Source organism: Sinocyclocheilus anshuiensis, unplaced genomic scaffold, assembly GCF_001515605.1.
Source record: "Sinocyclocheilus anshuiensis isolate Anshui unplaced genomic scaffold, SAMN03320099.WGS_v1.1 scaffold420, whole genome shotgun sequence".
NCBI lineage: Eukaryota > Metazoa > Chordata > Actinopteri > Cypriniformes > Cyprinidae > Sinocyclocheilus > Sinocyclocheilus anshuiensis.
The window spans coordinates 1,106,076-1,120,482 of NW_015557082.1; the positions used below are offsets into that span (position 1 = coordinate 1,106,076).

The 14,407-nt window shown below is 36.3% G+C and overlaps 1 protein-coding gene across 4 annotated transcripts in view; it reads left to right on the top strand.

The window, feature by feature from the left end:
• Positions 1–14,407, top strand: part of LOC107676964 (transcription factor E2-alpha-like) — a 32,576-nt gene that overhangs the window by 1,057 nt on the left and 17,112 nt on the right. For 3 of the 4 annotated variants that reach the window (XM_016471721.1, XM_016471720.1, XM_016471719.1), the window contains exons 2-3: positions 8,517–8,613; positions 9,717–9,789. In XM_016471721.1, coding sequence (XP_016327207.1) covers positions 8,539–8,613; positions 9,717–9,789 — 148 coding nt within the window. In that variant the 5' untranslated portion in view covers positions 8,517–8,538. The remainder of the gene's footprint in view (positions 1–8,516; positions 8,614–9,716; positions 9,790–14,407) is intronic. The other variant, XM_016471722.1, reaches the window with a different exon arrangement.

Here is a 14,407-nt window from a genome sequence, read left to right on the forward strand (position 1 = left end):
AAGCGCTGTGTTGTAGCGTGTTGTATGCAGGTTTGCTTTTTTTGGTTAATTCAGTTACTTCGGTGAATATTTTTGGCAGGAAATTCCTCGCCCCCCACCCCCACTCGCCTTCGTCAAATCGCGAGTCTCTTGAGGAAAAGTTGACATTTTGTCGCGGTACTTTTATTAACGTTTGCTTAATCCCCAGCCAAGCTTCTACATTTATCTCACAACACATGAATAATTTAGAATTATCGGCCCGACGGCTGCTTAATATTGATAATAATGCCGTCCTTATCAAAAGTACGTGCGCGCGATCGATGTGGCCTATTGGTTTTCGAAATGGTTTGCTATCGGAATACAATAAGTTTACAACTGAGAATAAATATTGACATTGTTCATGTCTGGGTGAAGCTTAGCCCTACTTACACAAAGAAAGGGACGTTACTAAACTCTAGTTTAAACGTGTTTGCACACTCAGTAATTGAGATGGGGTTTAAAATAGACATTTTCGCCGTGTATTTTACGCTTTTGTATTCATAACGTGGATTTAGTTCGGGTAGCCTACATTAAATTGGTTGTTAGTGCACTGTTAGAGCACCGTTGCGCTCTCTTACAACTAACCACCAATGGCTGCAGTGATACAGGACTAAAGATACAATTTAGCCTACCTTTTTAACTACGAAATACGTTTTAATTTTGTGTTTTGCATTGTTTTTAGTGTCACCTTACTCCTTTCCCTTGATCGTGTGTGTGATGGGAACCTTTACCGTTAGGGATGGAAATAGTAAGGAATTTAGCGATTCTGCTTCAGTTTTTCTCATAATGATTTCTTGACGATTTTAATGATGTTGATATAATAATATCAGGAAAAAATGACTTGCATTTACAGCCCTAAGCAGTTTCTTGGCAGATTATGCGACCGCACCAGATTTCAGCAGAACCGACATAACAAATCGTAAATAAATGTAGCTACATCTCTCGTATAGGTGTTTTTTTTTTTTTTTTTTACTTTTACAGCTATCATAAATGCATAATAAAACTGGCCCCAATTTTAATGCAAATAGTAAACAAACAAAAAGGTGGTAACCTTTTTCATTCATCATTTATATAACATAACATGATGTGTAGGCCTGTTTTATTTGCGCGTTGTCATACGAACAACCAGTCAGTAATATGCTTATATAAATTATTAGTTAACTTAAAATTAAAACTAAATTAATTACTTGGGGTTCAGTAAGTTAGCTAAATTAATTCCTTAAAAGAATCGACTCATAGAGTCACTTGTTCAGGAATCGGATTGGACTGGTCGCTCTAGATTAAATTGATAATAGGAAATACTGTCAGATTACAGCGATCTGCATGATCAAAATCTGCTAAATGAATTGAAGGTCATAAATAATTCGGATCCGTGTTTGTTTTTTGTTTTTTTAAAGAAACGGTTCTCGATTCCCAACCCTAATTAGGCTACTATAAGGCCTTCACCTCATTCTTCAGCCAGGGCTGTTCATACCAGTTAAAATCGCTTCATGTTTCTCAGATCTGAGACGTTTGTCACATTTTACATGGAAATATGCTAATATACTGAGTAAAATATATTTTTACTTGTGGTTTGGCTTCGTTTTGGCTGTTCAAAGTCTTGATGGGAATTTGGGCCCTCTGTTAGGCTACTATCTTTCTTGTCTTTTTACTGAGGGGCCACTTTCTACATGTTGTCATTTAGGCCTAGTTGTTTTTGTTTGGGAGTCGAGAAAGCAGTGTGAATAAAATGTACTTGCAAGGTGTAAAAACACTTTTATTTTAGCTATTGGCTTGTAATAGTGTTATAATCAGACAGCTGAAGAGAAACTAATGGTTAATAAGCAGGACTGCTAAAGCACACCACCTGTTGGCATGCAATAGCATACAGGACCCCTTAAGATGTTTCTGAGAAAAAGTTTATTTTTTTTTTACCAATATTTGACAATTTCATTGTATTCTAGTAAAAGAGATAGGGTAAACGTACCTATTAAGCTCACCAAAATCTATGTTGAGACATTTTTAGTGCACAAGATATTGGTTTCAGTACAAAAAGTTGTTAAAATAAAATTAATCTCTCACACAAAAATGACAAAAGCATTTCAATTAAGATGTACATCATTAAATGCAAAAAGTCTGGCTGTGCTTAATGGGTACATTTTTGTACCCTTTAAGCACACCCCTGTTCCCATTAAGCTCACATCATGTTTTATTAAAATTCTTGTTTATTTTAGGGCTGCACGATAAATTGCATGCGATATTTAACGAGCATCTTATCAGTAAAGCCGGTTCTGTAATCAGCGGTAAATCTCCATCACCTGCGGGCTTTCACATTGAGCAGCATTAACTACACAGAGCCGTTGTTCACTGATGAGTTGCGCAAAACCACGTTCATATTCGCATGATTTTTTGCGCAGCTCGTCAGTGAACAACGGCTCTGTGTAGTTAATGCTGCTCAATTTGAAAGCATGCAGGTGATGGAGATTTACCGCTGATTACAGAACCGGCTTTCTGACAAGATGCGCGTTAAATATCGCATGCGATTTATCGTGAAGCCCTAGTTTATTTTAAACAACCTTTTTTAAAGAATAATTGAAAAATATTTTATTTGAAGGTACAAAGTCAATTACAAAAAAACAGAACACTAAAATCAAGGAACAAGGCATTCAGTTTGATCAGTTATATATTCATAATGAGATGTCATTTAAGCACATTGCAACATCTATGGCGCTTTTCCACTGCATGGTACGGCACGGTACGGCTCCGGACGGGTCACTTTTGGGGGGGTTTCCACTGGGGACAGTACCTGGGACCTGGTACTTTTTTTAGTACCACCTCGGTTGAGGCTCCAAGTGAAATCCACATTCAGCTAAGTAACACATATTCAAAAATCAAATAAAACAAACCAATAAAACATTTCATTCATGGGGATGAACACAGAAACTAGCCTCATTATGAAGCCTCTTATTAAATGGATGTCAACTTATCTATCGTCTCTTAAGGCTGGAATACACTACACGATTTTTGCCCCAATTTTCCACCGATTTACAGTCTGGAGAAGTTGATGCTAGTTGCCAAAGGCCAGAGCCAGTCTGTAGATTTGAGCTGACATATCTAATAGAAAATCATGTAGTGTATGATCACAGACTCTGATTTTTTTAGCTTCAGACTTTGATTCCATCCAGTCGGAGGAGATCAAATATATTATATAATAAATATATAATATTAAAACATTGTTTTAATTTCATTTCACGTGTTTTCTAGCAACAATGCACACGTTTCTGGATGAGTTTGTTGTGATCGGAACAACTTGAAGGTCTGGTAGTGTATTATCATTAGTCATTTAGTGTATTATACCCAGTTTTCCTTTGTGACTATTTACAAGTCACAAAGGAAAACTGGCCATCATACACTAAACGACTGAGGATCACATCATACACCGGTGTTTTAAAAATCTGTTCAAATTTTAAAAGTCATGTATTTTATTCCAGCCTTTAGCTGCTTTTTCCCTGGACAGATAAGACAGGTTTCTGATGGCTCCTTCTTTGAATGGATGACATGCCTCTTTCATCTTTGGGCATAAACTATAGTTATGTCTAGATTTTGTCATCTTAAAGTTGTGAAAATAAGTTATTAACCATTTTATAAAGATGAACTTAAAGTGACAACCATCAGTTTATATGTAAAGTCTGTTTATGAAGTATTTACATTGACGTTCAGTGTGGAAGAGCTTAAAGAGAGCACACTGAGATTAATTGGAGCAGCAACCATTTTAAATACATTTCATGTAATATTTATTAAAATGACAAGATTTTGCATAATAAATAATCCAGGTCATGTGTTAAGTTCATACATATTTTATTATGAACAACTATTATCAACAATATCTATGGATTTATACTTTTTCTTATTGATGTCACACTGAAGCTGTGTGATTTTCATAGTAGTGCACCCTTTAAGCTCACCTTAAAATAATATGAAATTTTTAAAAATTACAGCATTGTAAAACCACAGACCAGCAATAAACTGTGAATTTATAATATTATGAATGTAAAAGTACAAGCCAGTAATGCCTGTGAAGTAATATATTAGTGTAGCACACTATTTTATACAGCTAGTCAGCTAACTGTGTTCTGTAGCTTCTGCGCTGTGTTGCTAAAACTATCTTTTGGATCGAACTGTAATTATTTCCCACATCCAAATTCCAGGTTATAATCTGCAGAAGTATAAACATTAATCTCTTAATTTTACAGAAAGTAGTGAAACTTACCCAAAATAAAAGCTTAAACATAAAAAAAAATGCACATTTAAGGGGCTCCTCTTTTGGTGAAAGTTTTATTAGACTAATCCACATTCAGCTAAGTAACACATATTCAAAAATCAAATAAAACAAACCAATAAAACATTTCATTCATGGGGATGAACACAGAAACTAGCCTCATTATGAAGCCTCTTATTAAATGGATGTCAACTACACGATTTTTGCCCCAATTTTCCACCGATTTACAGTCTGGAGAAGTTGATGCTAGTTGCCAAAGGCCAGAGCCAGTCTGTAGATTTGAGCTGACATATCTAATAGAAAATCATGTAGTGTATGATCACAGACTCTGATTTTTTTAGCTTCAGACTTTGATTCCATCCAGTCGGAGGAGATCAAATATATTATATAATAAATATATAATATTAAAACATTGTTTTAATTTCATTTCACGTGTTTTCTAGCAACAATGCACACGTTTCTGGATGAGTTTGTTGTGATCGGAACAACTTGAAGGTCTGGTAGTGTATTATCATTAGTCATTTAGTGTATTATACCCAGTTTTCCTTTGTGACTATTTACAAGTCACAAAGGAAAACTGGCCATCATACACTAAACGACTGAGGATCACATCATACACCGGTGTTTTAAAAATCTGTTCAAATTTTAAAAGTCATGTATTTTATTCCAGCCTTTAGCTGCTTTTTCCCTGGACAGATAAGACAGGTTTCTGATGGCTCCTTCTTTGAATGGATGACATGCCTCTTTCATCTTTGGGCATAAACTATAGTTATGTCTAGATTTTGTCATCTTAAAGTTGTGAAAATAAGTTATTAACCATTTTATAAAGATGAACTTAAAGTGACAACCATCAGTTTATATGTAAAGTCTGTTTATGAAGTATTTACATTGACGTTCAGTGTGGAAGAGCTTAAAGAGAGCACACTGAGATTAATTGGAGCAGCAACCATTTTAAATACATTTCATGTAATATTTATTAAAATGACAAGATTTTGCATAATAAATAATCCAGGTCATGTGTTAAGTTCATACATATTTTATTATGAACAACTATTATCAACAATATCTATGGATTTATACTTTTTCTTATTGATGTCACACTGAAGCTGTGTGATTTTCATAGTAGTGCACCCTTTAAGCTCACCTTAAAATAATATCCTGTAGCATCTGCGCTGTGTTGCTAAAACTATCTTTTGGATCGAACTGTAATTATTTCCCACATCCAAATTCCAGGTTATAATCTGCAGAAGTATAAACATTAATCTCTTAATTTTACAGAAAGTAGTGAAACTTACCCAAAACAAAGGCATAAACATAAAAAAAATGCATATTTAAGGGGCTCCTCTTTTGGTGAAAGAGTATAAACATTAATCTCTTAATTTTACAGAAAGTAGTGAAACTTACCCAAAATAAAAGCTTAAACATAAAAAAAAATGCACATTTAAGGGGCTCCTCTTTTGGTGAAAGTTTTCAGACAGCTTTCAAAATGGCCGCCAGACAGTGGGAACACATGGAGACTCATATCTCAGTGTGCAATGATCTGATTGATTTGAAATTACAGGAGGTATGTAGTAACAAACACATCAATTGGTTAAGACATCAAGTATGATAATACATTATTTTTTCTTTTTATAATCTGAGCTCAAAAATGGAAGTGTGCTTAATGGGTACGTGAGCTTAATAGGTACGTTTACCCTACTTAAAATATTTTACTGCATTTGGAGGTTGTTTAAATCCTCCCCCCCTCCTTGTTTGATGGTCTCCTTTTCATTCAAATCAACTGGCCAGATAACTATAAATCATGCACAGGATAGAGATGTACAATAAGTTAAGAACATTGATTTGCATGTTCCATGTGCTGATATCATGGTTTCATGGAAACTTATTGACTTGTGATAGCATTTAGTTTCATTGCTGTGCTGAGGTTGCATTAGGGCTGGGCGATATGACGATATTATCGTATATCGATTATGTCTCCTAAGTATCACGATGTCAATGTCAACAGTCAGGTAACAGACGATTATCGACATTACCAGAAAAAAAAAGACAAATGATAAACCTAGTAAGTTGCAAAAAATATTTTACATAACCTGTATGGTGACTATGGGGCTTCTTTGCATGCAAGAATAAAATAATTTAGTAGGAGGGTTGGGAATCGAAAAGCTATTCCAATTTCGGAAATCAGATCAGATGTGTAAGGTCAGGAATCAAATTATTTGTTATAAAATAAAATTTCGTTTCAGCTTCTCGATTCCTGTATGCGCATTTATTGTGATTTCAAAAGATTCAACTGCAAGAAGACGAAATAGAACTCGCTTCTGCACTCGCGCACTGCTTTTCGCGCTGCGCACTCACACACACAAAGCGCACGCACAAAAGCCGCCTCTTATATACGCGAACACTAGATTGAGCTCTCTTTCTCGCATTCTTACACATTCGAATGGACAAATACACAGAATTATATCAAAATATCCCATAAATACAATCGGTTATGTCTTAAATGAATGCAAAGAGCTGAGAAAGAAAACAAGGGTGTATTAGATCTGTGCATTGACAGCAGCTGCTGCCGCCAGTCATTAATGTTAATCAAAGAACAAAAGAAAAGAAAATCCCTCACTGATCTTGAATTCCTTCACAGCCTATTTATACAGCGCACAAAGTGCCCTATTTTTACAGATTTTTTAAACAGTGTATACAGTATAATTATGTTTAATGAAGCTGAGATATAGCACTATAAATTCTTAATTCATTTGCAACAAAACTATAAAGTTTTGTTGCAAACGGATGAAGACATTAGTAGGCTTCTCAGCTCGCCCCTCAACATGCACGCATTCGGAGTTTCGGCAGCCCAACACTGAATATTATATCGTGGCAGTTGTATTTTGATTTATAAAAAAATATATATAAAAATTAAAATACAAAAATGAAATTTAAATTACCCTGCTTCTAAATAAATAAAGCAGGTATTTTTATTTCGTAAAAAATGGGCCAAAAGAGACCTCCGAACTAGGCTACCAGAAAGGAAAAAAAAAACCTTAACGTTTTTGCTCAGAATTCGTTTTTAATCCCTGCATGATTTTAGACATGTATGATAAATATCAAATAGCCTCCGTTATAGCTTGACTACAAGTTTAAAAACAACGCTACAATTGTTATAATCAAGGAAATTAAACTAACCGTCATGAAATGTGTCTACACGCGCGATAATGCCAAAAAGAAAGAGAAACGCCGGAAAATAAGCATATTTTATTCAAGACATTACTATATGACATCAACATGCATTTATTCTTACAATCACCACCAGAGTGTCCAACTTCACTATGATGAACTTAAAATTGGGTTCTATTATTTTTCCTCAACAGTTCTCCTCACAAAACGAAATTAATTTCAAACACAAATTTGATAAGAACAGAGTGGAAATTAGCAACACCAACAGCAAAGCTAATGTTTTTTGTTAGTTTAAGCACAAACTAAGAAAAGTAAAACTAAACTTTAATGTGGCAATAATTAAGACCAAACTGAACCTGGTGTGTGTTTATGGTGCATGTCGGCAATGTTGTCTCGGCGGGGGTGGGGTGTGGTGGAGGTGGGGCTTGGGTAGACGATATTATCGGATATCGCAATATTTTTAAAGGCGATTATCGATAATATATTTTTGACATATCACCCAGCCCTAGGTTGCATAGTCTCGGCGGGGGGGGGGGGTGGTGGAGGTGGGGCTTGGGTAGACGATATTATCGGATATCGCAATATTTTTAAAGGCGATTATCGATAATATATTTTTGACATATCACCCAGCCCTAGGTTGCATAACACAATAATATTAATAATAAGATTGACAGACATTATAGAAGAAATGGCTCTTTGAAAACAATCAAAATAAAACCTTGTAACACAAGACTAATTGTAGTGTGTAAAACATACAGGATGGCCTCGGCCAAATTAATTATCAAGCAAGTTTTAGATTTAAAATTAAAATCTTGGCCAAAGATAATGACTTGGCACTGGCATTTCATACAGCCTCCTGAAGCAATGCATAGTTAGTTAATTAAATTTAGTCCCATTTTTCATTTGAGACATGGAAATGCTGGTAATGTACTCTTATGAGATGTGTATATTATGAGTACAATACACTCTCACTTTTATTTACTATTCGACATGCACTTCATCACTGCTTTTCTCATTCATCTGGTCTTTAGATAGCTCACCCCAGCTGTCTCTCTCTGGTTTTCTTCTGCAGGGTGCTTTAAAGACCGAGGGGTATGAACGAGGCGCACCAGAGAATGGCTACAGTGGGAACAGATAAGGAACTCAGTGACCTGTTGGATTTCAGTGCAGTAAGGAAGAGACTATGGAGTCTTTGTTACTGATCTAGACAAAAACTCTCTCTCGTAAAGAATCGCGTTATGATTCCTTATTCGCTTCAACAAAATCTGACCTTGTAGTCAGAGGATAGCCGTTTTTCTTCATAGCACTTCAAACTGATCTCACGTCACAATGCCTGCTGTGTTGTTGGTGGCTAACATTATAATGAATCTTTAAATCATGTCTCCAACTGGGTCCTTAGAAGTGCAGTTTGCCATTTGAAACATCTCCAGCATATAGCAATAACCATCGCTCAATCCCCTCTTGTCCTTATCCTTCCATTTATTATTCTCATTTCACCTGTTGTTAAAATTTGATTATTCTTGGCAGTCATGCTTTCCTAAATAGCATTAAAAAAATGGCGAATATAAAAATGTTAATCGCTTGATTCATTGAATGGCTCGACCGTGCTTAATTTATTGCATTGGAAAATTGCCATCTACTGAAGCAGTGAATCAATTAAGACAATACATTGATAATCAGACGTGCCAGATCAAATGTATAATGATCTCATCTAATTACAAATTGTTGGTTTAGTTACTCCCTCATATCTCATTCATTTTCCAGCCTTGAACCTTTGTAAAAAAACAAACAAAAAAAAAAAAAAACAGTAGCTTATGCATTTGGTATCTTCTTTCTCGTGGTGTAAAAGGTGGTTCACATTGTGAAAAATGTCTACCACTCCAGAAAGTCCCTCTCATGCACCATGCAAGGCTAGCACTGTTGCTGCTTACGGGTTTCTCTTTGCATTTCAAAAACAAAGAGGCATCATCCATCCATGTAAACAGATCCTCTTCAGCCCTTTCCGTGAAACCTTGAATTCTTTGTAGTACAAGACAAGATGCATCTTCAAAGAGCCATACTACTTTGTGAGAAAGGGTTTCTTTCAGATTGAACCATTTTAGTGGGTTATATATGGCAAAGGTGACATGACCTTTAGCATTAAACTTTTGAACAAGCTAAGCTTGACGTCATAGAGTGTGAATCCCCAATAATGCTGAAAAATCGCTGTCTGTGGGCACCTGTTGATGTGAGTTTGTCGTAATATGCTACTATGCTTATTTTTCTGCCTTAGATGTTTGCACCCCCTGTGGCCAATGGGAAGAACAGGCCTACCACACTTGCTAGCAGTCAATTTAGTGGTTCAGGTAAGTCTAAACGCATGCCTTTTCCTGTTTAGTGTCACATATTACTTGAATTTGCCATATTTGTGCATTTCATAAGTTTAAAGCGGTGTTTTTTATAGCAATGCAGATGTTTGGGCCAGTTGCTAAGTGCTCGTTCCTCTCAATAGAAGAAAAGGACATGCTTCTTCTTGTTTTCCTAAACCCCCTCTTTTATGAATTCACCGTAGTATATCCAGAGTCAAAGCTCGGGGCAGTTTGGATCCCTTTGAACTGGTTGTTTAGTTAAAGAACCTATTGCACAAACTTGTACATCGTAAAAACTTTGTTAGGTCAAGAGGAGTGACTGATTGGTTGCATTGCTGTTTATAATCACATTTTTGTCCAGAACATTTTAACAGCCCAAAACATCTCATTGTCTTTTGTTTTGTTTGTATGTTTGTCATCTTTTAATTTATAACCAGTTGCACATCACTCACAAAAGTGTTATTTTTGCAACCATTGTTGGCTTGTGTTGCTCCAGTTTAGATTGTTTCAGAAGCTGTCAAAGGCATGAACGTCGCATGCGTTTCTCTTCAAGTCTTTCCAGTCTGTCTGTCTGTCTCCCAATCAACACTCCAAACATTACCCTTGAATAAGAACAATCTGAGAACAAAGACTTAAATAAAGGCCTTACGGTCTCCAAACGATTCCCCCACCCCACCGCGTAAAACACTCCTCCCCCCACACAAGAAAACACTTTCTCCCCCTGCCAACTGACAGGAAATGGATCCTCTCTGAAACAAAGCTCTCTCATACCTCCCACCACCCCGCAGGAGGCCCGCATGAAAACAGTAAAAGAAACACTGTGAAAGATCACCAGCTTCACTCTCGGTCTGTGGCGGCCTAAAGTGCCAATTACATAGCAGGGCCAAGCTAATGTCTCAGTTTGAGATTTTTATTGCGAGAGCTACCTGACACCGAGGTGACCCCGACTCTTAAATCTGTCACTTGTGAGATGCTTCTAGAAGGTCTCCACATCAGTCAACATAAGTCTCACCCTGTGAACTCGGTATAACAGGATATGACATGTTCTTAGATTCGCTATTGAGAAGCAAAGATCCAAGTGACAGTTCCTCAGCGTTACTCATTTAAACTCCTAACAGAATTATGGTTTCAGTACATTCTAAGCTCTGTCGGCATAGTTTGTGAACATGTTCTGGATTACCACAAAAAAATAATTTTACCTCAACCCTTTTTTTTTTTTTAAGGAAGTATTTCGAGGATTTAAAAAAAATGCTAATGTTTATCCTTAAAGGAACACTCCACTATTTTTGAAAATAGGCTCATTTTCCAACTCCCCTAAGAGTTAAACAGTTGAGTTTTTTGGAAAATGAGCCTATTTTCAAAAATAGTGGAGTGTTCCTTTTAAACTGTATTTTTTGTGCTGTAAAGTTGTCAGTTTTGTGTTGAGACCACTGTTCCAACCAGATAAACTTTTAGTTTCCAATATAATTTGTATGTTTAAAATCTTCTCTGTGTAAAAAGTCCTTCTTTTGCACAAATTGTCCCAAAGTTACACAAATTTTTGACATTACATGGTCATGGCAGGAATTGCAAGTACTGTATATATTTTTGCACAGGCAAGCTTATTGCAATGCATCCTACTAGTCTCATGTTTAGGACCTAGCTTCAAAACCTTGTACTTTAACATTTATTGTATTGCCCTGTCCTTTCCTATTTTATTTTGCTTTTAAAGAATTAAAGGACAAAGGACATTTTATTTTCTGTGGTAACATGTCACAAATGCTGTTGATAGAGCTTGACATTTATTGAACCCAGAACATTCCTTAAAGATCATAAAAAAGTATTCCAAATTAACAAAAGATGTGATCTTGACTTCCTTGCATGGATTGTTTTTCAACTTTAAACCATTGGCCAGGAGTTAAACTTCTGACTGTCCTCTGCTATTCATTCAGAAGATCCCCAAAGTAAGGACGTGTTTAGAGGAAGCAGTGGCCTTCAGAAGTGCATCTGTTCCTCAAGACAAAAGTGCTCGGAAGGGTGCTAATTGCATTAAGCCATGTCCTCCCCCTCCTTGGGCAAAGCCATGGTGTTTGTGGGATTTTTTGCATGGGAGGACTTCACCAGGCGTCCTCTCGCTCACCTCCACAGCTGCCCAACACATCACCCACTGAGGACAGCATTAGGACAGGACAGAGCCCATTCCCCCCCTGGTCACATCCCTGAGATGCGAGCACATTTACACACACACCTCAAGCCATTATTGTAAGGATGCACCGAATATTCGGCAACCGAAATTATTCGGCCGAAAATAGTAAAAAAATCTCTTTCGGTGTTCGGCCGAATAAGCGAAAAGGCCGAATAATATGAACCGAACAATGACTAATGCGATTAAAATAGAGGCACGCGCTAATGCAGCAAACATGTCGACAGTGTGAAAGTATTTAAAACTATCAGAGAAAGACGCAGAAATCATTACAAGCGTGAAGCACTGACAGCGAGAGACTTAGTGCTGCATCAAGTCTCCGATGAGAAGAAGAGGTGGCTAATGCTGGTGGTTCGGTTACTGTATGATGATTGAAATCGCGAAATTACCTCAAACGATTAGTAAATAAACTGCAGAATGTTATATTTTCTAATGCACGCACGAATTGCATGTATTCTGACAGCGCTGCGCGAGCTCGACAATAATAATGATAATAATAATTACCCTACAACAGCTCTGTTAATACATTTATTATAACATTCACACATAGCGTTCAAATTGGGATCTGTAATATATTCTAATGTATTAAAAGAAGTCTCTTCTGCTCAGCAAGGCTGCCTTTATTTGTACAGTAAAAAATACATGCCTGATTCAAGTCTCAAAAATGGCCAAAAAATATTATTTTACTAACTTATTAATTTTAAGCTAAATTGTGCTTTGTTGGTATAATGTCTGCTAGAATGTTAAAAAAAATTTCAGTGTTAAGTAAATATTTTTTAATTGTTGTTTTGTAATTGATTTTTTTTATTTGAAAAGCAGGACAAAACAGTAAAAAGCACATTTTGGTTATTTAATTTATGCAATGGTGAGCACGCATGAATTGCATGTATTCTGACAGCGCTGCGCGAGCTCGACAATAATAATGATAATAATAATTACCCTACAACAGCTCTGTTAATACATTTATTATAACATTCACACATAGCGTTCAAATTGGGATCTGTAATATATTCTAATGTATTAAAAGAAGTCTCTTCTGCTCAGCAAGGCTGCCTTTATTTGTACAGTAAAAAATACATGCCTGATTCAAGTCTCAAAAATGGCCAAAAAATATTATTTTACTAACTTATTAATTTTAAGCTAAATTGTGCTTTGTTGGTATAATGTCTGCTAGAATGTTAAAAAAAATTTCAGTGTTAAGTAAATATTTTTTAATTGTTGTTTTGTAATTGATTTTTTTTATTTGAAAAGCAGGACAAAACAGTAAAGCACATTTTGGCAATTGAATTAATGCAATTGTGAAAAAAATGGCAAAATAGGCCTACATGGGGGAAAAATGTGAAAAAACGTATTCGGTATTCGGCCTTAGGCCCAGTGTTTCATTTTGTTCGGCTTCGGCCTAGAATTTTCATTTCGGTGCATCACTACATTATTGCTTCACTTTTGATATCTGCTGCGATCTGAACTTGAATAACTTCTCGCTGTGCAGTTGATGTATTTGAAGGAGTGTATAAAGGAAATGATCTTTCCTCAATGCAGGAAATGGAATCAGTTCCTGCTTGACTGAATGTCAGATTTATCTTTGTAGAATTGCATTTTGATGCTTCCAGCAAATAAGTGGCCAATAACTCAAAATATAAATCACATTGTATCCTCAAAAAAAAAGTAAAAAAAAAAAATGTATATATACAAAACCAAATTTGCCCAGAAAAAGCACCGGTTTAGTTTGCTAATGTGGTAATTCATTTGGTCTGACGGTCTGACAAATCCAATCCAAAACCATTCGCCATGTTAAACGTCTTATATTGTCCTTCTGCATCTGAATCTGTATCTCTTCCACTTCATTTTCCCCACATAAGATGATTCTGCCAGGGAGATTCTTTCACTCACTCAGTCAGTGCCCACTTCATTTCCCATGCTGCCTGCGTTGGCTCCATAGATCACGGCTGTCAGCGTGGATGTCGCTATTTGCTCTGCTTTGTTAGCTTCATCACTCATGCTCAGCCTTCAGTGGCCGCTCTGGCTGAGACCCCCTCTTCTCTCACACATTTTTAATTCAACCTCAAAAAAAAAAAATCTAAAGGAGAATATGAATATTCATAAACCAACTGCATTAATATGCACAATTATGCAAATCAGCATGCAATTAAGCCATGTGTCTTTGGAGAGCTTTGCATTAAGGCATAAGACAGGAGGCAGAGGGGAATGCTTTATGAGAAATTTCTGCTCCAGTACACAAATGTTGCCGCAGTGTTTTCCAATATCCATTTTTCTACATATAAAGCATATTGGAGAACCTTTTAACACTCCGTATCCTGTATGTCTTGTACTGAGACCTGTGTTGTCACTATGGGTCTCCACTCCCAAATGTACAATGATGCTAATCTCGCAATTCTTTGATCAGCCTGTTTTTGTTCTGCTTGCTGTAATACA